At 43.8% G+C, this 21,388-nt stretch overlaps 3 protein-coding genes across 4 annotated transcripts in view; 1 reads left to right on the top strand and 2 right to left on the bottom strand.

Moving 5' to 3' along the window:
- Positions 1–3,179: 3,179 nt before the first annotated feature.
- LOC138262434 (myb-related transcription factor, partner of profilin-like) lies at positions 3,180–5,660 on the bottom strand. The gene is made up of 3 exons (XM_069212333.1): positions 5,541–5,660; positions 4,558–5,050; positions 3,180–4,249 (listed from the first exon to the last, which is right to left on the bottom strand). The coding sequence occupies exons 1-3, from the start codon at positions 5,658–5,660 to the stop codon at positions 4,035–4,037; spliced, it is 828 nt and encodes a 275-aa protein (XP_069068434.1). The 3' UTR covers positions 3,180–4,034.
- Positions 5,661–7,367: 1,707 nt separating this feature from the next.
- Positions 7,368–13,091, bottom strand: LOC138260776 (uncharacterized). Of its 2 annotated transcripts, none has more exons than XR_011198983.1 (2): positions 12,973–13,087; positions 7,368–9,057 (listed from the first exon to the last, which is right to left on the bottom strand). XR_011198983.1 is itself a non-coding variant. In XM_069209225.1 (2 exons), exons 1-2 carry the CDS (start codon positions 13,014–13,016, stop codon positions 8,126–8,128), a joined length of 951 nt encoding a protein of 316 aa, XP_069065326.1. In that variant the 5' UTR covers positions 13,017–13,091; the 3' UTR covers positions 7,368–8,125. The 2 variants fall into 2 exon arrangements, 1 of the variants encoding a protein (XP_069065326.1); XM_069209225.1 differs by having other exon boundaries at positions 12,998–13,091.
- A 101-nt stretch (positions 13,092–13,192) lies between these two features.
- Positions 13,193–21,388, top strand: part of CDK5 (cyclin dependent kinase 5) — a 256,946-nt gene continuing 248,750 nt past the window's right edge. The window contains exons 1-2 of the mRNA XM_069210772.1: positions 13,193–13,306; positions 15,582–15,670. Of these exons, the coding sequence (XP_069066873.1) occupies positions 13,270–13,306; positions 15,582–15,670 (126 nt within the window). The 5' untranslated portion in view covers positions 13,193–13,269. The remainder of the gene's footprint in view (positions 13,307–15,581; positions 15,671–21,388) is intronic.

The following is a 21,388-nucleotide window of genomic DNA, read 5'->3' on the forward strand; positions in this document are numbered from 1 at the left end:
TATTCAATCAACTCAAGATTAATTCATTAGTGACCACCAGTAACATAATCTAATCAGAACTTGAGAAAACATACATTCTAATGCTTCAGCATAAAACAACAAAGATTAATATGTCGACATAAGTAGCAGAGTTCAGCAATTCAGTCCGTCAATTATTTGTCACTGTATATGTCAACGTCTTAGCATAGGACCCTCACCTAGCACAGATTAGCATTAGCATGTGGGACTTCATGCGAAAACAGTTTAGAACAAGAATTTGGAAAAACATCTAACTAAGAGAAACAATATAAAACAGCGCAGTTGGTACCTAGAAAGAAAAGGCACACAAGGTATTTCAGTCACATTGTCATAGCTACCTATCCACGGTATGGATCAGCAACAAAATCAGTCTTCGTCTTCAGGTCATCAATCTATCAGCATCGCATCAGGCTCTCAAGAGCATGAGCCCAATGACAGAATCTCAAATCTCTTTGTTCTCGCAGCTTCTCTCCGGACATCTGCACCCAACATCTCTCCAACAGTTCTGCATCTGAAGTTTCCCCTGTGTCACAACATTATATCAAAGTCACCCAGACTATCCCCCAATTCCTAATTGGTCAATTAATCATCAGTTATGACTCTATCCAATAAATTTAGGGTTTCAAATCTATGAATTCTAATACTATGCCGTTCTCAAGGTGTCGATTGGTTCACTGTACGATGTCATCATCATCCGGCTCATCAGGTATCGAAAATGTTGCATCTTCTTCTTCAGTCGGTGTCTCTATTGTTTGAGTCCTGGGAAAGTACATCTTGTCTGTTTTACACAGTTTTTGATACATTTTGCTTCAATCATCTCCTGTCCGTCGGTTCATCGCAGACAATTCTAGCTAAGCAGACTTTATTAAACAATGAACGGTTCATGGTCAGTTCAGCACATTAGCTTCTCTACATTGCATTATGATTCAGCTTCTGCAGGAGGCCTGGCAAAACTAGGCCACGCCTTCGGCTAAGTTAGCGCTACAATATAATGATATAATGTAAAACATACGTTATATATCTCAATATGACATATTACTATGCATTTTTAACATTTCACATATTTTTTTGTCACTTTTTAATATAATTTGTGAATCTTGGTGACCACTCTCAATGGGCACATTTTCAAACGTGCATGTTAATTTTCTCTGTTATTTATTTCTACATTTTTCTTATTATTCAAAAATGCATAAGCACTCATTAGCATTTCAAATTAACATATCTCCTTCAGCAATACCTCCTCTGATAACTAAATATGTCATCACACTACTTTTACCATTAACATTTTCATACTCAATTTCTTCAGTATTGACTACTTCTCAAATCTTCTCTATAAATTTGTTCCCTGTTTCGTTCTTCCCTTCTCGATTATTTTTTAGACCTTTTCAATTTAATCTTTTGACACAATTTACATGAAACCCAAAATCCTAATATGCAAGCAATCACAATTAATATTCCCTGTATGATTTTTAATTATACCCCATCCCAAATGCTACTAAGCCAATTTCCCACTGAAGCAAATCCCTTTCCAACCTTTTCCCAAACACCTGGGGCCAGATGTATCAAACGTTCTTGCATTCGCAAACGGTGCGAATTGCACAATTTGCCCGTTTGCGAATGCAAAAACGTGGTCTGCGATGCATGAAAGGCCTTTGCAGACCCAAAATACGAAATCGCAAAAATAGCTATTTTTTGCATTGCAACTTGGTTTTGCCAGTCGCATTTTGTGTCTCGCAATTTGCGACATGAAATACCGAATCGCAAATAGCGATTCGGTATTTCAAGTAGGAAATTGCGAGACGCAAAATACGACTCGCAAAACCAAGTCACAATTCGATGCACCAAAAAAATCACAAATTGCAATTTTTCGCAGAATGGCATTTTTCACATGCAAAATACCACTAAGTGAAACCAGGTGGTAACCAGGTGCAACCTATATAAAGAGGCCCAGAATGCCTCAGACCCTTTTCTACAATGGCTACTTCATGGCGAGGAGAATGAGGATCTTGGCAGGTTTGAGGAGAGGAAGGAGGAGACAGGAGCGCATTTTCAGAGTGCGCATTACACTTTTTGACCAGACTGAGGAGGAAATATTTATGAAGTACAGGTTGAACTCAGCCATGATACTTGACCTGATAGCTGAGCTACAACCCATACTGCAGCGCACAACACATAGGACTAATAGCATACCCACCCATGTGCAGGTATTATGCTCCCTGCACCTACTCGTTCAGGGAGCTATCAAGGGGTCATAGCAGCAGCTGGAGGAGCATCACAGAGTACCCTCTCTAGATTTTTCAATGCATTTATCAACTCCATGCTGAGCAGAATACACCAGTACATCAGATTCCCCCACACCCCACAGGAAATTCAGCAGACAAAAATTGAGTTCTACCAGATAGCACAGTTCCCCCACGTCCTAGGTGCCATAGATGGGACACATGTTGCAATATGTCCACCATCAGCCATACAGTATGTTTACTGAAACCGTAAATACCAACATTCCATGAATATACAGGTGATATGCAGTGCCTCTGATATCATAACTGATCTTGTGGCCAGGTACCCAGGGAGCACACATGATTCGTACATCTTTCGCCACCGCGGGATTCACACAAGACTGTGAGCTGGGGAGTTTGGTGAAGGATATCTACTAGGTATTGACCCTCTGTACACTGGCGCATTGATGGCGTGGTGATGTCAGATGGCTCAGCTACTCATCATACCCTCTGTTCCTTCAAAGGAGACAGTGCCTGCGCAGTGTGCACCTACATGATGACGCCCTACCTCAATCCTACAACACATGCTGAACGGAGATACAATGCAGCACACAGGGCAACCCGCAATGTGGTGGAGCGCACCTTTCGGCTGCTGAAGAGTTGCTTCTGGTGCCTCCACTAAAGTGGAGGGGCACTACAGTACAGCCCAGAGACAACATGTAGAATAGTGGCTACTTGTGCAATCTTGCACAATATAGCAACCACCAGGGGCATACCTGTGGAAATATGTGATTCTGAATCTGATGAGGATGATGATGCCATACCACCCCTACAGCCAGCAGACAGGACAAGTGCAGCAGAGGGCAGGCAAAGGCATGCTGACATCACGCATAACCATTTCAGATGTAAGTATGAACAACACAAATACACTGACATTTGTACTTGTAGTAAGTAAATTTATTACCTTAATGTCAGGTATCATCAGTTTCACTAGTAGCAAAAATAAGTAAATGAAACAAAAAACAAAAGCAGATAACAGGATGTCACTATTCCTTCATAGTCTCCTGTATTACACAAACATTAACAGTCCCCTGTGGCCATTGCTCTCATTTCCTCCGGCCACACAAGCCACTCGAGTGCGCAGTCGCCTCACTGGCCCCTCTGTTTTCTGCCTCAGTGACGGTGCTGTGCCTGGCACTGCGACGTCTAGCATCAGTTGTGGGCACAGCTACGCTGCTGAGGCTAGATGCATCCTCTGTGTCCCCCAGTCCCAGTTCACTGGGTGTGGCGGAAGGGTTACCCATCATATTGTCTATCACATTTGTGATCTGCACCAGTCCTTGTGCCACATCCCTACTGCTATGCGCTGCCTCCACCTGTGCGGCCACAGCACACTGCGATATGAGGGCTGCTGAATTTGCCAGGCGATTGACAGAGCGACAAAAACCACCAAACATCCCCATAAAACGTCTCTCCTGCCTGCGGTGGCTAACTCTGTCGTGGCACAGCTCAGTACACAGTTCCCTCACTGCACTAGTCAGCTCCCTGGTGTTCTCCGATCTTGGATCTGTCCCTCATGCAGTTTAGTGAGGTTCGCATTGAGGCACTCCAGCTGGTGATGCAGCCCCCCATGTTTGAATTGTGTGCCTGCATCTGCCTTTGTAAAGCAGAGATTTTCTTGTTTTGCAGGTGCTGCTGCTTTAACATAGCAGATTCCGGCCACCGAACACTGATGATCCCTCACCTGCTTCGAAAGCATGTGTGCCTGCATACGTAGGCATCTTGCGGGGTGTTGTGCTATGGTGGGTCCTGGTCTCCTGCAACCAGTGCATCTGCCACTTGGGGAAGGTGTGTGGGAGTCATCCTGCAGGTCATCAGAGTCCTGGCTAAGTTTGGGTAGTGGTAGCGGATGGGCGCTATATTCTGTGACTCGCTGGTGTTTGAGTCAGATGCAGGGTGGGTTTCTGTATCCCCCGCAACGGCACTTGCAGAGGCTGCTGGGCCTGGGCCACCTGCAACGACAATATAAAGCATGTAAGTAATGTATGTATCACCAAAGGTCACACAATGGTAATAAATGTACAGTTACTTCTCATCACAATGTTGTGGGTGTTGTGTTCTTCTGGGTGTCGCTCTGCCTAATTACATTCAATGTGCTACTTTCAGCTCTGGCTTGTGGACTACCACTCCCATAAGGCACTGTTGTGCTGCTTCTAAGATGTGGAATGGACTACTTATTCCAATGCTTTGCCCTACTTGCTAATTAGTAAGGGGCTTTTGTACATACATATATGGGGTTACATTTCAATATGGCACTTACCTTTACTGGTACTTGGTGTGCCGGATGTGTCGATGTCAGTGACCCCACTGACTTCTTCTGGGAGGAGTGTCGACTCCACTAGGTCTTCCATCGGGGTGGAGGGTGTCTCTGTGGGTGGGCCGTCTCCTGTGCTCCTGGCCTCCTGCAGTCGTCTTGCCACCCTCTCCTTGGCACGGGACCGCAGGTCGTACCACCTCTTCTTTATCTCCTGCACAGAGCGCTGCGCTACTCCAACAGCGCAGATTTTGGTCTGAATGTCTGCCCAGAGTCTGCGCTTTTTACTCTCAGGCACCTGGAGTGAGCTTTTCCCAAACAAACTGTCATGGCTCTTCACAACCTCCTCTGTGAGCACCTCCAGTTCTTGCTCACTAAACTTTAGTTTCCTTTCCTTTCTCCCTTCTCCTTTCCCTGTGCAGAGGTGACCATGGTGGTTCTGCAGTCCTGCCTTCTTCACAGAGTTGCTCACTGTGGCTGGGCTGTTGCTCTCTGAGTGCTACTTTGGGTGTGGCACCTACAAACTGCCTGGGATGACTCACTTCCTGCTTGTGATGTCATCAGGCTCCTCCAGGTGTGCATTCTCGCAATTTGAGATTTTCAATTACCAAATCGCAATTTGCGTTCTCGCAAATTGCGATTCGGTATTTGGGCCTCGCAAACCACAAATAGCGATTTTTAAGAAATCGCTAATTCCAAATCGCAATAGTGATACATGGCCTATTGCGACTCGGAAATAGCAATTTCTTAAAAATCGCTATTTGCGATTCGCAAAGCCCTGTCATGATACATCTTGCCCCTGGTTCCTTCAATTCTTTTAAATCTTTACTTGAGTTAGTCAGGTTAATAAGTAAATCTCTTATCTCCTTACTATTGTTAGGAATATACGAGCAGCAATGCCTAGCGTTAATCATTTTACAGACTCCACTGTCCTTCGCTAAAAGGATGTCTAAAGCAAGGCGATTTTGAAGCGTCATAGCTCTATCTACAGCTAATTCAGTATCTATCAGGAGTGTCGCCCCTGTAAAATTTGTCAGCAGGTTATCCACTATAGCAGACAACTTTTGTATCTTGATCAAATTCAGGATGACTCCCAGTGAAGGAATCATGGCACCAAAGATGTCTCCTACAACTGCAGAAGAGGATTCCTTCCTCTGTCGCTTTTGCTGTAATCCAATCAATTTCGGAAACTTCTTTAAGTCATCTATCTGGTAAATCTTTGGAAAAACTATTCCCAAATAGCATCTCCCATACCATCCTCTTGGAAGACGATAATAAGCATTAAGTCCACAAATATAATAGATACTGGGAATCGCAGAGTCCTGACCATTCAGTATAAAGGTCCATTTACTCTGAAACAAAAACACATGCCTACATTCACTCGTTCCCACAAATAAAGTGTCAGTGCATGAGACTTGAGAGATTCAGTCAAATGTACAGGGATATTCTCTGGAGAACTACAGGCTGAGAGAGAGGCTGATATATTTATAACTAGAACAGTCTTTTGACAGTCATTAATAGAAGAGAAAATCTGCTCTAAAGTAGTCTTTGGAGAGGCACATGAAGTAGCATACTGTTCTTTGAGCCAAAGCTGGTGATCATTTTCTTTTTGCAGGTTTTCAAATTGCCTTGCAGTAGTTTCCATCAGCTGCTCTGTTACTTCTTCTACCTTACAGATAAACAGAGTGTCTGGATCTGGCAACAGTGAAATATGCATCGATGAAAAGAGCCCATGTGCAAGATTTCTAGTGTATGTTACAACATATTCATCATAGAATTCCGATATCTGCCTTTTAATCTGTCAGATCTGCTCTTTTAGTGTGTGTATGTCCATATCATCATCAAACCCACTCAGAATAGAAAAGGCTTTAGCAGAGCTTTTAGGGATTGAGACTGGTGTAGTATCATTCAGTTTGGGTAGAGCACAAGCCTTTTGAGTGGAACTAAGGAATCCCATAGTCTTTACTGATCCTTAAGATACAGGGTCTAGCCTGCTGATTTGAAAGCTCTGAATGACTGGTAGGTCTTTATAAGAGTCAGCACTGCACTTTGAATTCTGAGAAACTGACCTAGATGGGCTAAAGCATGCATCAGAAAACAAGGGGATCTCTAGGGTGGCTTCTTAGACAGTGTAAGGGTTCTTTGTTATAGCAGAGTCCTGGATATGAACTTGGGATGCACTAGCATGAGGCAAGGAATTAACCAGCTTTTCTTGAGAGTAAGTGTCTTGTGCAGAGGTAAGAAAAGCACTTTCACTGTTAAGAACATTTTCCCCTGTTTGAGGTAATAGAATCTCCAAAAACTCATTTTTTCTTTGTAATTCTTCTACAGACAGGGATTGGGGGTCATAATCACAGATATGATACTATTTGAACATTGATGGATCAGCAAGCCACGTAATGTAGTACTGAATTTGCAATCTCTGATTTTCTTTAACAAGTTTATCCTTTAAACAAAGGCCTTTTTTAGAGGTCTTCAGAGAATGTATAGGTTTAGAAAGGGGTGTCTTAACATGATAGGAAAACATTTTAGGTCTGTGTGTGCCTTTACTGCCTGGGGAGCTTGAACTTTTTGGGTTGTGCATTCTGTCATGGTTTCGGGCGGGTCTGATCAGGACTCTGGTTGGGGCACCCCTTGAGGTCACAGATATCCCAAAGAGGTAGTGTACTGGAGCAGAAGAGCAGCAAAAGGCATACACGGGAGAGGACAGCTATGGACAGGCACAGGGAACATGAAAGTAAAAGCAGAGCAACCTTAGTGTGAACAAACAGGAAATGGATTACTAATGGATAAACACACTAGGGTTACCACTAAGGTTGTAGACAGGGTAGGGCTCAGAACTTCCCACAGCAACAGGGAATGTCAATGCCTCTGTGCAGATTGCTCTTACAGATAGTCACCTCGCAAGCCCCATAGAAAGGAGGCAGCAGAAGTGATTCTGTCTCTGGATCCTTTGAGCACAAACAAGGATTGTACTTACATACATAAGACAAGCCCTTGTGGGTCCAGCTGGAAACACAGTGGCAATTCCTGAAAAAACAGCAATAGCACACTGTCACTGTTAGGCACTAAAGACTACGTATAACACTAGACAAAGGATGGGGGCTGGTATTGCCTCCTGGAAACCAGGAGCCAACCCCAGAACAAAGGAAAACACTTATACACTGGTGAAGACTGATAGAACACTTACCAGACGCAAATACCCAAGAGGAAACGGAAACAGAAGGGACAAACTAGGAGGAAGGGGCAGGAAGTGGGAACAGCCTCAGGCTGAAGCAAAGGCAGAAATAGGACTAGAAAACAGAGCACAAGCTCTGGCTGGAACAAGCAGAAACAGGAATGGGAAACAGAGAGCAGGCTCTGGCTGGAACAAGCAAGAACAGGACTGGAAAACAGGGACTTGGAACAAGCAGGAAACAGGACTGGGAAACTGAGAGCAGGTTCAGGGTGAAACAAGGCAGGGACAGGACTGAGAGACAGGGAGTAGGCTCTGGAAGAAACATACAGGTACAAGGCTAAGAGAAAGGGAGCAGACTTTGGCTAGAACAATCAGGAACAGGGCAGAGAAACAGGTTCAAGCAGAAACAGAACAGGAACAAGACTGGAACACCATCCAATAAGGGGTCTGTAACACAAAGGAATCGAACTCCAATGCACAACGAGGATCTTGAGGAAATGGCTGCTTATAAGCAGTTCCCAGGCTGCAGCAAACCCCAGGTGGAATCACATGACTGGGCTGCACAGGGGAGGTCTCAGGTGCACTGGGCTGCACAGGGGAGGTAGTTTCAGACACTCGCATGTCCTGGAGGACAGAATCCAGTAAAAAAGGAGCAACTGGACATCTCCCATAGAAAACAATGTATAACAAAATCCAGGCTTTACTGACAACCAGGCTGTGCATTATGGGATTTGCAGTCCCAGGAAGCAAATGTAATTCTACAAAAGCATACCATAGTGAAAAGGGAAACAAACGGGAGTAAGAAAGGGACTCTAGATGAGTGTTCAAGGTGATTCCCAGGCTGTAGACAGTCCCTTTACAGCGCCCCCTAGAGATGGGATGACAGAGTCGTAACAGAACCCCTGCTGAGCTAGGCTCTCCTGCTGTCTCCGTTGAGATTGATTCTTCTGCACCCTCCTGTAATTCTTCACCTTCGTCTCTTATAGGGGTAATAGAACCATCTTCCACAAGCTCTTGTTCAATTTCAGGCTCACTTGGTTTTTTTTCTGGTTCAGGTGCGGCAACCTGTTTCACTGTTGTTGGTGCTCTCAACAACACTTCTTCATGATCCAGTGTACATGCCACTTTCTTTGTATAACTCGTGTAAATCCAGTTCCGGAGTCCTGCACACTTCACAGCTGTCGTAGTCGTTAGGATCACCTGGTAAGGTCCTCTCCAGTTGGCTCTAAACACGTCTTGCGAACATGTTTTCGGACAACAACCCAGTCGCCAGCTCTCAGATTTTGCCCTAGATCGTGGATGGGTGGTAGGGTAGTGGCCTGCACCTGCTGAGAGAAAGAGCGAACCACATCAGCCAGACCCTTGCAGTAGTCCAACACCATATCATCTATAATATTCACAAGTGCATTAGCTGGAACTGCTGGCAATCTCATTGCTCTGCCCTTGAGGATCTCGTGGGGCGACAGCCCTGTCTTCCTGTCAGGTGTATTTCTCATCGACATCAACACCAAAGACAATGCGTCTGGCCATTTCAGATTCATAGCTGCACACATCTTAGCAATTCTTGATTTCAAAGTGCCAGTCATCTGTTCTAATGTTCTACTAGTCCTGAGGGCAATAGCTACAATGAAACTTCTGCTCAATGTTCAGTGGTGCACACAAGAGTTTAATCACCTCATTGTTGAAGTGAGTTCCCCTATCTGATTCTAAAGAGATCAGAAACCCGAAACGTGGTATCAACTCCCTAAGCAACAATTTTGCTACTGTGAGACTGTCATTCCTTCTGGTGGGGTATACTTCAATTCAAAGACTTAAAATGCACTCAATGACCAACACGTACCTCAAATCTCCACTCGCAGACATCTCAATGAAATCCAATTGCATTCTGCTGAATGGACCTCCTGCTCTTCCAATGTGGCTCAAATTCACCACTGTTCCTTTTCCCATATTTAGCTGCTGACAGATTATACAGCGATGACATACTGCCTCTGCCTGCCTAAACTTGGGATTGAACCAGTCAATCTTAAACAACCGAACCATGGCATCCCTCCCAATGTGTGCTTGGTCATTATAATACCTGGCCATTTGTGACAATAAACTATTTGGCAGGACCATCTGACCTTCCTCAGAAACCCATATTTCATCAGGCCTTTGAACACATTTTAATTTGGACCAAAGTTGTTTCTCCTCCTTGTCGACATTACTCTGCAGTGTTTTCAACTCTTCCAAAGTATCGAACACTTTCAATGCAAAACTTGTACATGTATTATCTTCTTCTGACATCAGTTCCCACTTGTCTTTGAACTATGTACAGTTCAATAAGCAAAACCTTGCGACATGATCCGCATATCCATTTCCTAGTGAGATGTAGTCCTGTGACTTTAGATGTGCACTGCATTTTACCACGGCAGTTTCTTCAGGTAATTGTATTGCATGCAGCAATTCGTCTATTTTGTCACCATTTCTTACTGGTGAACCAGTAGAGGTCAGGAAACCTCTTTACGACCACAATTGACCAAAATCATGAACAATTCCAAATCCATATTGGCTATCTGTATAGATAGTGACTCTCAGTCTAGCAGACAAATGGCACGCTCTAGGAAGACCTACCAATTCTGCTACTTGTGCAGAATATACACCTCAAAGCCAAGAAGCTTCTAATGTACTTGTAATTGTGCACACAGTATATCCTGCTCTCAATGTTCTTGTACCATCTCTAGGACATGAACCATCAACAAAAACAATTTGGTCATTTTCTTCCAATCGTGTATCTCTGATATCAGGTCTTGGTTTTGTGCACAACTTGGTTACCTCAAGACAATCATTCTCAATGTCTTCTTCTTTTTCAATTTCAACAGTATCACCTGGAAGTAATGTTGCCGGGTTCAGCACTGTACATCTTTTCAATGTTACAATTGGAGCACCTAGAATTCTCGTTTCATACCTTGTCAATCTCGCACCAGTCAAATACTGTGTTTTCGTCCTTGTCAGTAAAATCTCAAATGAGTGAGGTACTATTACCGTCAGAGGATATCCCATCATTAATCCCTCACATTGTGAAAGGCTTTGACCAACTGCGGCGACTGCACGCAAACAGCCTGGTAAGGCTGCTGCAACTGTGTCCAAGGTAGCTGAAAAATAAGCTACTGGGCGATAAGCACCTCCATGGACCTGTGTCAAGATAGACAAAGAACAAGCATCACGTTCATGACAAAACAATGTGAATGGCTTTGTGTAATCAGGCATTCCCAAAGCTGGAGCTCTGTACAAACTCTCTCTCAACCCAGTAAACGCTTTCATTTGGTCCTGATCTAATGTAAGGGGATCTGTACCATCCTTGTGAATTAATAATTGTTGTTCCGCTTTATCGGCTGGTCATCTTCATATTCAGGAAAAGCCAGTGGGTGAACATCCTTTGATTTGTAAAATTCTTAGGGGTATCCGTATGGTTAAGCCTCCTCAACCAAAATATACATCTTTATGGGATGTTAATATTGTTCTGCGTTTTCTCAGGAATTGGCCAGATAATGACGGTGTATCTCGTAAACAATTATCAGCAAAGCTGACGATCCTGTTATGTTTATTATCTTGTAGACGAGTCTCAGATGTTAATGCCTTGGATTTATCAGGTAGAGTATTTACTCCTGAAGGAGTATCTTTTTCCATTACCAGACGTACTAAGACTTCTTCAAAATGTATTTCTTACCCATCTTTTCCGCAGAATAAAACCTTTGTGTTGTTCAATGTATAAAGGCTTATGAAAATTGTACATGTGAATTCAGACAAGATGTTTTTGGCCAATTGTTAATTTCCTTGCAGAGGCCTTTTCGGCTGGTCACTGCAGCAACTTTGGCTTGTTGGATCAAATTGTTATTGGCAGAGGCAGGTATAGATATAAGCACATTTGGAGCTCACACGGTTAGAGGAGCCATGGCTTCTAAACCTTTTTCAACTGGGGCTAGACTAGAGGATATTATGGCAGCAGCGGACTGGTCAAATGATTCTACTTTCAAAGTATTTTATCATAAACCTACTGTTGATGTTGTATCTGATGTGGTGAATAGACTTTAAACTAACATAATCCAAAGCCTCCGTTCCTGACATAGAATTAAAATTTTCTAGCTATCGCGTCAAGAATTTTAGATTCTATTAAGGACACGGAGGCAAGGATTATCCCACCCGTTGTACATCTTTATAAATATTTGTTATAAATGCTTTGCATAAATTTCATAATTTTGAAAATGCATAGTAATGATAGATAATAAGACCCACCCAATGTTATACATAGATATTAGTTCTGTATTTGTCTTCCACAGGGGCGACTAACACTGTTTCATGAGTTCTTCATTTTCCGTTTTGATCAAGTGGAAATTCATCTGGTCGAAGTAACTGGGTCAAGTGGTTGAGATGGTTCCAGGTTGCAGGAGAGAATTCTATGGACTAAGGTTCTGCAAATTCTTATGCATCTCAAACATTTGAATTTCGCAAAGAAAGAGGACTGTTGCGTTCAGGCTATTTATGTTGGCAGTGTAGAGCCATGATTGGTGGACTTTGGCTCATGGGAGTTATAGTTTAAAGTTTTGTTGTATTTTATTGGCTGCTGTTTGTCAGTAAAGTGAAGAGAAAGCATAATCCTCGCCTCTGTGTCCTTAATAGAATCTAAAATTATTGACGCGATAGCTAGAATTTTTTTTATTCCTTTCCTTCCTTTTGAAGCCTCTCAGGCCCCATCACATGATCGGAAGAGAAATGTTTTGCATTGGTGCATTGGTGTCAGGGGGTGTAAAGGGAAGGGCTTCCCCTTCCATCCCTGCCCTGGGGGGGTGGGAGAGAAGCCTCCGAGCTCATGTGCCAGGACATAATGGTTACGTCCTCGGCACAGCAGCATTGTGCCAGCGGACGTAACCATTACATCCCCAGCACAGAACAGGTTAATAGACGGTCTAGCCCGCCTTAAGGTTATAGTGAAGAGGCAGTTTATGCTTTGAAGTCAAGGGAGTTGGACGTGTTGGCCCCATTATTACTTATGAACTTATTAAAGAAGATCAAACTTACCACGCCTTGCAATGTATAATTACTACACACCCGTTCCCTTTAAATAACCGCTATAGCTCTCAAACGCCCAGTTCTTAAAAATTAAAAACCTAACCCGTCGCACAGACAACTAGCGTCATCCCATTTTCCAAGAACAACCTAGGCAACACCAAGCAGTTTAGCGTCCAGCCACACGTCAGGCAATTTACCCCGTTCATTTGCTGAATGTATCACCTTCTTTTGCCTTTGACATCAGTGTCTTCTGACACAAACTGTATTTCCCCCGACACCCAGTCCCACTAAACAGCACGCTAATCTGCGCACTCGTCTAACACTCCCCACAATCCAGCATAATGTTCTTCTCTGGCTGTCAAATGACGCTATTTCCGTCCCTCTAGCCAACAATACTCTATGGTCGACGCGCCAGAAAAGTGTCATCGCCGACAGCCGCTTACAGAAGGAAAGTGGCGCATGCGCAATGAGAAACCCAGTCTGCAACAGCAGAGATGCAGAAATATGAAAAGCTGGAGAAAATCGGGGAGGGTGAGAGCACATCACCTATACGGGGTGGCGCAATATATCGTGGTTGGGTGGTTGAATTAATATGTATCTTCAAATGTAAAACAGTAAAGTATTCCGGGCATTCCTGGTGATATGGAGGTTGGGCGTTGAACCTGTTCATATACATGATTATTCCCAGTTGGTGCACTTCACGCGGGCGTCAGCTGGTCTTTCTGTTGGTGTTTAGGTTCTTCTCATTCTCGCTGTACTCCCCCGTTTTACATAATTTGCTATCTCTATACGGATGGTTCGTTTTATTTTCTCTCTTACCGTGCAGTCCTCTATCCTTCCGTCACTGAGATACTTTAAGTTCCTTTTTGCTCTAGTCATCAAAATCGAGCTACTGTGCCCTCCAACCCCCCTGCCCCACCCCATCCAGTACATCAGCCCCTATCTCTTCTACCCGGACACACCTCCCCTGTGACCTTTATGTCAAGGCTGCGTCTGGCAAGCTTCAGAGGAACGGAAGCCTCAGCCGCCGAGTAACAGCTTTCCATTATGCATACGTTTCCCCTTGTTTCCTTTCCAAATATCCGAAACCCTAAAATGCAATCGCTATGAACAGAATTGACTATGATAATCTTTTGCCGAGTACGCTTCAGTATGCTTAACTAACATTAGACTTGTTACTTTTTGTCAACGTAATTTGTATTGTCCTTCAAGAGAAGGACAATAAGCATGTTAGTAATAACACAAGCCCTCAATCCCCTTCCATTACAGCCTTTATTGAGATGCTCAAAAAATCACAGACGTCAGGGACCAAGGACATTTCCCCCGCCACCCTGAGTAGTATTAGCCCACCAACAGTGCAAGGGTGGTCACAATCAGTGGGGTAACCCGTTTGTCTAGCTGGGCCCATCACAAAGGTCAAATGGAACCTTCAAGCCTCCTTTTGTTGGAGTATCTTGCCTCGCATCTATCTAGAGCCTAACATCTAGATGTAAATGCAGTGGAGGGGAGACAAAGGCTCAAAGCTTGTTAGCACCTCACAGGTACAAAAGAGAAGCATACTTTGACTTAGTGTATTCCCTGTATATGAAAGATATGCATGCACAGGTGCAAGAATGTCAGATGTGTTGGTCTGTCCCGGTATCTACACAAAATAAAATGTTAAATACTGCTATATTTTTATTTCTGTTATAGCACCACTCATCAAAATGGAGGGTGTCCGAGCACTCTAAATCAAACACACTCATTACATTGACATTCATTCACACAGGTTAGTACATCAGTGTCCGTGATATGTTACGTAAGAGTGAGGGTTACAAGGCGTATGAGTCACACATCATCCTTCATAGCTCACTGCTCTATATTAGAAGAAATACTATTTCTGAACTGCAAGTAACTAAAGTATCTCTGTGTTAAAAGCAGTAACCCACTTACCTATCTACATAAAAGAAAAGTATGTCCTCTGTAACAATCAATGCTACTTTGAGTTAAAAGGGGCTCTAGACAAAACACATCTTTCCAACAAATGTGTTAACCACCAAAGTTATCGTACCTATAATATTGTTCGCTCAGATTTACTAGGACCCCAAAGATCTCTGCCACAGGTGCCTTAACCCCATAAGATATTTTAAAATTCAGACTTTGCAACCAATTAAGCAGAACAGAGTTACTGTCCTGTTTTTTCCTTGCTGCCAATTTCTTTGTGGCAGAGTTTTTAAAAACAAATATATTAGTTGAGGTGTAGAATTTTGCATTAGAGTTGCATCACTTTTCAGGTGCAACCCTCAGGCAAATACTATTTGGGGATTTATATTGCCACACAAATCCTGGTTGAGTTGATTTGATATTGAAAAAACAAAACACAAACACAAAGCAGCACATTGCCCTGCATTGAGTTACATTTCATCAGGTAGGCTTTACTTGCAAGGAGTGTTTGTACGTATATTCATAATGCGCTCAAATGTACTCATGATATACCTACTAAACGTGTACCATGAGGTCTTTAGATTTAATGCCACTTCTTAGGACGTCACTTCCTGTAAAGGCATGGGTTGTGATCTCGTGCGCCGTAATGCCACTTGCATACTGCCTAACTTGGTAGTCCCCCCCACTTCTTTCATTATGACTTGTGCCCTGATGTCTCCTATTCCTAGATCCACGAATGCTCCTCTCCCCGCCCATTTACATGCGTAGGGAAACACTTCTTCGTTCACTTTACTTTCTCTTTTTCTCTCCGTCGCTCCGATCTATCTTCGTGGTTCTAAATTTGTAGATGACTGTCAGAACTGTTACCCATTTTATATTCTAGGTACCTATGGGACCGTGTTTAAGGCGAAGAACCGGGAAACACACGAGATAGTGGCTTTAAAGCGAGTACGGCTGGATGACGACGATGAGGTGGGTGATGCTAAATGTTTCAAAGTACATAGGAGGGCTAAGTCTGGGGTAGACAGTGACATCCACGACCAGAGTTTCGGGACAACGCTGAGAAGGCTGGGGAGTTGCTACTTGATCTAACCCAACAATGTAGTGGCTGTAAGGTTGGGACGACTTAACAAACAAAGACGTCAATGTTAGAAGGTATTTGTTTATTTTTTTTAACATATTCGAAAAGTTTGATACTCTTCTGTTTACAATTTGTGTAACTCTAGAGAGCATAGTATACCGACTACTGCCATCATTGAAATGAGCTTTTTCCTCATCGCGCTTTAAATGCAGTCCAAAACCCCGTTGGGATGCACTGTCCTCGTTTGATTCAATTTTTTCTTTAACCTGGGATAGCATTTTTTGCTAAGGATTGTGACTCTCAGGAGAGTGGTGTAATGACGTCACCTTCCCGTATGTTCTTATTCCATCCATGCCTGTCGCCAACCAGAGCTGGCCTGGGTGTTCCCAATCTTCTGCAAAGCCCTAATGCTGACACTTTACTGGAGGCAGTGATTGTCAGGCTCTTCTGTCCCGGGGTTTTTAATGGGCGGTGAGTGGCACCTCTCCAGTACTTCTTAGCACCAATAATTTATCAGTTAATTTAAACATGCTATTCTAGACTGCTTTAGATTCCAAAGTAATCACTTTCTCGCCAAGGTGCTTCACATTGGTCGCCTAAAGAGAAGCGCCTTGAGTAAAGTTCCTACCTTGCAGCCAGTCAATGTGTTCTTGTGTTGTTCGTCTGCTGTGCTTCTCTGCACAAGTGAACTTAATTTTCCTCACGCGTCATGCATTCGAGGGGCAGTAAATCAGAAAACTGGTATCATAAGAGACGCTGTTCTTCAGGAAATCGTTCACTGCCAGATTTCTTCCCCAACATGTCCATGCCCTTTCGATGAGGCCTCATTGAATATTCCCACCGCCGCCCTCTGGCTCAAGGAGGGTCGGGGCTGCAGATTCTATTCTATTCGCCATCATTTATATAGCGCATGGATACCCAACAGGCCTCCCAGCGCTGGTAAGACTAAAGCACTGAATTAAAAACTCGGCTAATTACTAAATTACATAGGTTTTCAGTTACTTCCCGAAACAGGTTTCTGATCTAAGTCTGATGCGTCAGACCAAATACTTCCTTACCTTAAGGAAACTTCTCAAGACGTGGCTGTTCGAGCAGTAGCAGCACCACCCCCCCCCCCCCCCCTCACACAGCACCACCTCATTGCCTTGAGACCCTCACGGGTGAGTAGTGCGCTTTACAAATTCCTGATTGATTGATTGGTTGATTGATCTCTCCTGTCATATATGCAATGGGGGCGTATTCCAAAGTTTGAGAGCTAGGAATTTAAAAGACTGCCCACACTTCTCTTGCTTTCTTAATCCTCATATCGAGAACAACGGTTTGAAATTCTGAACGAAGTGCACATTTAGGAACATAAGGCAATATCAGACTTTGTATCAGCTGGGGTCCTTTTTCTGTATTGGTCGATGAATCAAGCAGAGAGTCTTAAATGTTTTTTTTTCTGTATTGGCAGCCAATGAAGTGCTGCCAATGCAGGTGCTGCTGAAGTATGCTCATGGATTTTAAAAAGCGTACGGGTTGCAGCATTCTGAATTACCTGCAGCCGGTTGGTGACTGTTACAAATGGGGCCTCTAATTGGCAGTGGTTTGCACCCTGTCGAGGTAGAGACCCTCACTCTAGTCAGGCTAAGGGGGCCACACAGCTAAGATAACCACTTCTCACCCCTTGTTGGCTTGGCATGAGCAGTCACACTTATCTCAGATATAATGTATTTGTACTCGCACAGTAACACAGTGAAAACCCCACAAAAGTACCTCACACCAGTTTAGAAAAATAGCCAATATTTATCTGAGTAAAACAAGACAAAAACAACAAAAATCCAACATACACAAGCAAAGATACTAATTATCAAAGATTAAATCTTAGTATAGTGCTTAGAAGCACATCAGCTCCAACTGATCTATTGCAACATCTTGACGCAGTTGTCTCCAACAGTCCGACAACACTCGTGGGGGACTTCGGTCTGGTCACGGAATTGCACGAACCCCAGTTGCAGTAACTTTGAAAACAATAAGGAAACAAAGACGTTGTAGGGAGTCAGGAAGGTGAGGCGTCACTGGAGCCGGTGCCTAGTCAATTCCTTACTGCCACTGGTGAGATGAGGCACCAATTCCTTACTGCTAGGCAGGGGAGGTGAGGTGAGGTGGTGTCGGTTCCTTACGGTTGCAGGGCGGTGATGCAGCGAAGCGTCAGTTCCTTATGACAAGATGGGGTCAATGAATCCAGTAGGTTAAGATGTGAGGCATTGACTTTGTGGTGTCGCGATCACATCACGGGACAACATGTGCTGCGGCGGATCGGGTGCCACGGACGTCAGTGACTCAGCTCTCTGGACTTGGACTGTGGTAGGACTTCGGAGGCACTGCAGCGACATAAGGCCTGTGGCGTCGTTCACGGTTGTTGCACTCAGTAAGGACTGTGGCTCCAGTTGCAGGCTACAGCGCGGGGTCATAGAACTGCACCAGTTTCGAAGTCCTTTTGGAGGTCTATGCACTTGTTTCTTCCTTGGTGCACCAGAACTGACTCCCTAGGGCCCAGAAACTGGATTTGGAACCACATGGCAAGCCAGGACTCTCATCAAGAGATCCCAGACACTGGCAGGTGAAGTCTTCGATGTCCCTGAGACTTCCTACCAGGAGTCAAGCTCAGACCAAACCTTTGTAGAAGCTTTGGAAGCAGGATGTAGAAAGCCAAGTCCAGTCCTTCACTCCTAGAACAGAAGCAAGAAGCAGCAGGCCAGCACAACAAAGCGACAGGCAGAGTCTCAGTCCCTCCTACAGCATCCAGCTCTTCTTCCTGGCAGAATTTCCACAGTCCACAAGGATTCTAACGATGTGGTGTTAGAGGCCTAGTACTTATACCCAGTTCTGTCTTTGAAGTAGGCAGACTTCAAAGAGAAGTCTTTGTAGTGCACAAGACCCTGCCTATCCCCAGGGGGTTGGAGACAACTTTGTGTAAGGACAGGCATAGTCCTATTCAGGTGCACTTGTCAGCTCATCCCACCACTCTAGCTCAGGAACACCCATCAAGAAATGCAGGGCACACCTCAGCTCCCTTTGTGTAACTGTTTAGAGCGAATTCACAAACAGCTCAAGTGTTATTCTGACCAAAAGACAGACACAGGCACAGAATGGTTGAGCAAGAAAACACCCTCTTTCTACAAGTGGCATTTGAAACCTACAATTCAAAAGCCAACTTCACTGAAAGATGTATTTTTAAATTGTGATTTCTGAGACTCCAAACCCCACATCTCTATCTGCTCCCAATGGGGAAATTACACTTAAAAGATATTGCAAGGCAATCCTCATGTTACCCTATGGGATAGATAATCCTTCCAACAGTGAGAAACAAATTTAGCAGTATTTCACTATCGGGATATGTAAAACACACCGGGACATGCCCAACCTTTCAAATATACTGCACCCTGCCCATGGGACTGCATTTTGGGCCTACCTTAGGGGTGACTTACATGTAGTAAAATGGAAGTTTTGGGCCTGGCAAGTAGGTGCACTTTCCAGGTCGAAATGGCAGTTTAAAACAGTACAGACAGACATTGCAGTGGCAGGCCTGAAACCTGTTTGCAGGGCTACTCATGTGGATGGCACAATCAGTTCTGCAGGCCCACTAGTAGCCTTTGAGTTACAGGACTTGGGCTTACTTTTTGCACTATACTAAGGACTTACTAGTAAATCGGATATGCACATCATGGAGAAATCAATCACCAGTGCAATTTAGACAGAGAGCACTTGCACTTTAGCACTGGTCAGCAGTGGTAAAGTGCCCAACATCCTAAATCCTACAAAAACAAAACAAAGCACACAGTCAAAAACAGGAGGTAAGAGGTGAAAGGTTTGTGGATAACCCTGCAAAAAGGGCTATTTACAACAGTGAAATACTTAAGACTGCCTAAATTAAGGAAGTTCCCATAATCCAGATGCGTGTTAATGAGACCCTATACTACCACTGTACGGACTGGGAGCCAGCTTAGAAGTTTTCTTAAGGAACAAAGAAGACCAAAGAAATATGCCACCAACTTCTTGGCCTGGACTTCCATGGGTAGCCTGTCATCTGTCCAGATCCCTAAGCTCTTAACTGATGGAGTAGGCATCGGGAGAGGTCCCAACTCTGTCAGCCAATTGTGTTCCTTCCAAAGTGAGGGGTTGTTACCTACAACCATGACCTCAGTTTTATCTCCATTCTGTTTTAGACAGATGTCCGATATCCAGTTTGTAACATGCTTGAGGCATGCATTTAACTGGTGTGATGTGTTGTTGCTGTTTTTGTAGAGGGAGGTGACAAATTTGTATCATTTGCATAAGAAACAAGGGCAAACACATATGCTTGTAGTATTTCTATCAGTGAACGTACATAAAGATTAAAGAGTGTTGGACTCAAGAAGGATCCCAGAGGGACACCTCAATTTAATTCATAGATTTTAGAGAAGGAAGAGTCCATCTGGACTTGAAAGCTTTTCGAGTCCAGGAAGTTGATGATTCCATTAACTCCTGCCTCCTTTAGCCTTTAAATAAGGACTGGGTGAGATACCGTATCAAATGTGGCTCTTAGATCTAACAAGATCAATGTAGCACAGCCACCCTGGGCCCTTGCTCCTAATTCTTCAGTTGCCACTAAAAGGGCCATTTCAGTACTATTCCCTGGTCTAAACCCTGCTTGAGTAAGGTGAAAGGTGGAGTGTGATATCAGGAATGCAAATGGATGTTTATTCATATGTTTTTCAAGAATCTTGCTAACCCCCAGAAGGAGTGATATGGGCCAGTAATCTTCAACCCTCAAAGGATCGGCTGTAGGCTGTTTCAGGAGAGGTCTTGCTATTGTAGGCGTCCAAGAACAAGGGACCATACCACTCTCTAAAGAGAAGTTGAGGAGATCTGTCACCTCAACTGTAGTATCTCCTTTACTAAGAATATCCTGAAGAGCTTGGTCTAAGGGTGATCCTGATTTGACAGTGTGTAGGATCGCCTTAGTTGTCTCTGTCTCCAGTTTGGGAAAGGATGTAACTGTTGGATTTGCTATTGCCCCAATAATAATAGTGGAGTATTGGGCGGTGTTTTTAGGAAGTGCAAGCAATATGTTATTTACCTTATCCAAGAAAAAACTTGGCTAGCAGATTGCACCACTCGATTTAGGGTGTACGCCTTAGCTGGTTTCATAAGACTATTTACCAGATGAAACAGTTATTTTGAGGTATTTGGGGCATTTTCTATTCTGGTACTAAATACATTACCCTGGCTTCTCTAATGGCATACTGGTACTTTTCATAGCTTTTCTATATAGTACCTTGCTTGGTTCGTCTTACCTTTTTAGGGTCGAGCTCAAAGTGCTCCATCCCTGGTGTAATCTCTCTGTGGACCTTTAACCATACCCATGCAAATGCTTGTGAAATAGATTCTATCCGAGTCTCATTGTTTTATAAGGCCCTAGTCTGTCTCTTTCTCGCTGAGGACGTGGTTTAAAACATGTTCCTCAGGGAAGTACCTTATAAACAGGAAGTGCCTTATTAACAGATAATGTTTGAGCATTAATACAATGAACATAGGCCATCAGACCGAGGACCCAGCTGCGAACAGTTGTATGTCACTACCTAAAA

The sequence above is a fragment of the Pleurodeles waltl genome, chromosome 10 (assembly GCF_031143425.1).
Source record: "Pleurodeles waltl isolate 20211129_DDA chromosome 10, aPleWal1.hap1.20221129, whole genome shotgun sequence".
Lineage (NCBI taxonomy): Eukaryota > Metazoa > Chordata > Amphibia > Caudata > Salamandridae > Pleurodeles > Pleurodeles waltl.

What these genes read in the sequence shown, in the direction of transcription:
- LOC138262434 (XM_069212333.1), bottom strand. Translation starts at nt 5,660, where the DNA reads ATGATTCCTTCACTGGGAGTCATCCTGAATTTGATCAAGATACAAAAG. An exon ending in TGATAGATACTGAATTAGCT is followed by an intron (nt 5,051 to 5,540) that starts GTAGATAGAGCT and finishes CACCCAAAGTAG; the next exon opens with CACTCAGAGAGCAACAGCCC. An exon ending in CACACCAAGTACCAGTAAAG is followed by an intron (nt 4,250 to 4,557) that starts GTAAGTGCCATA and finishes TTGTCGTTGCAG; the next exon opens with GTGGCCCAGGCCCAGCAGCC.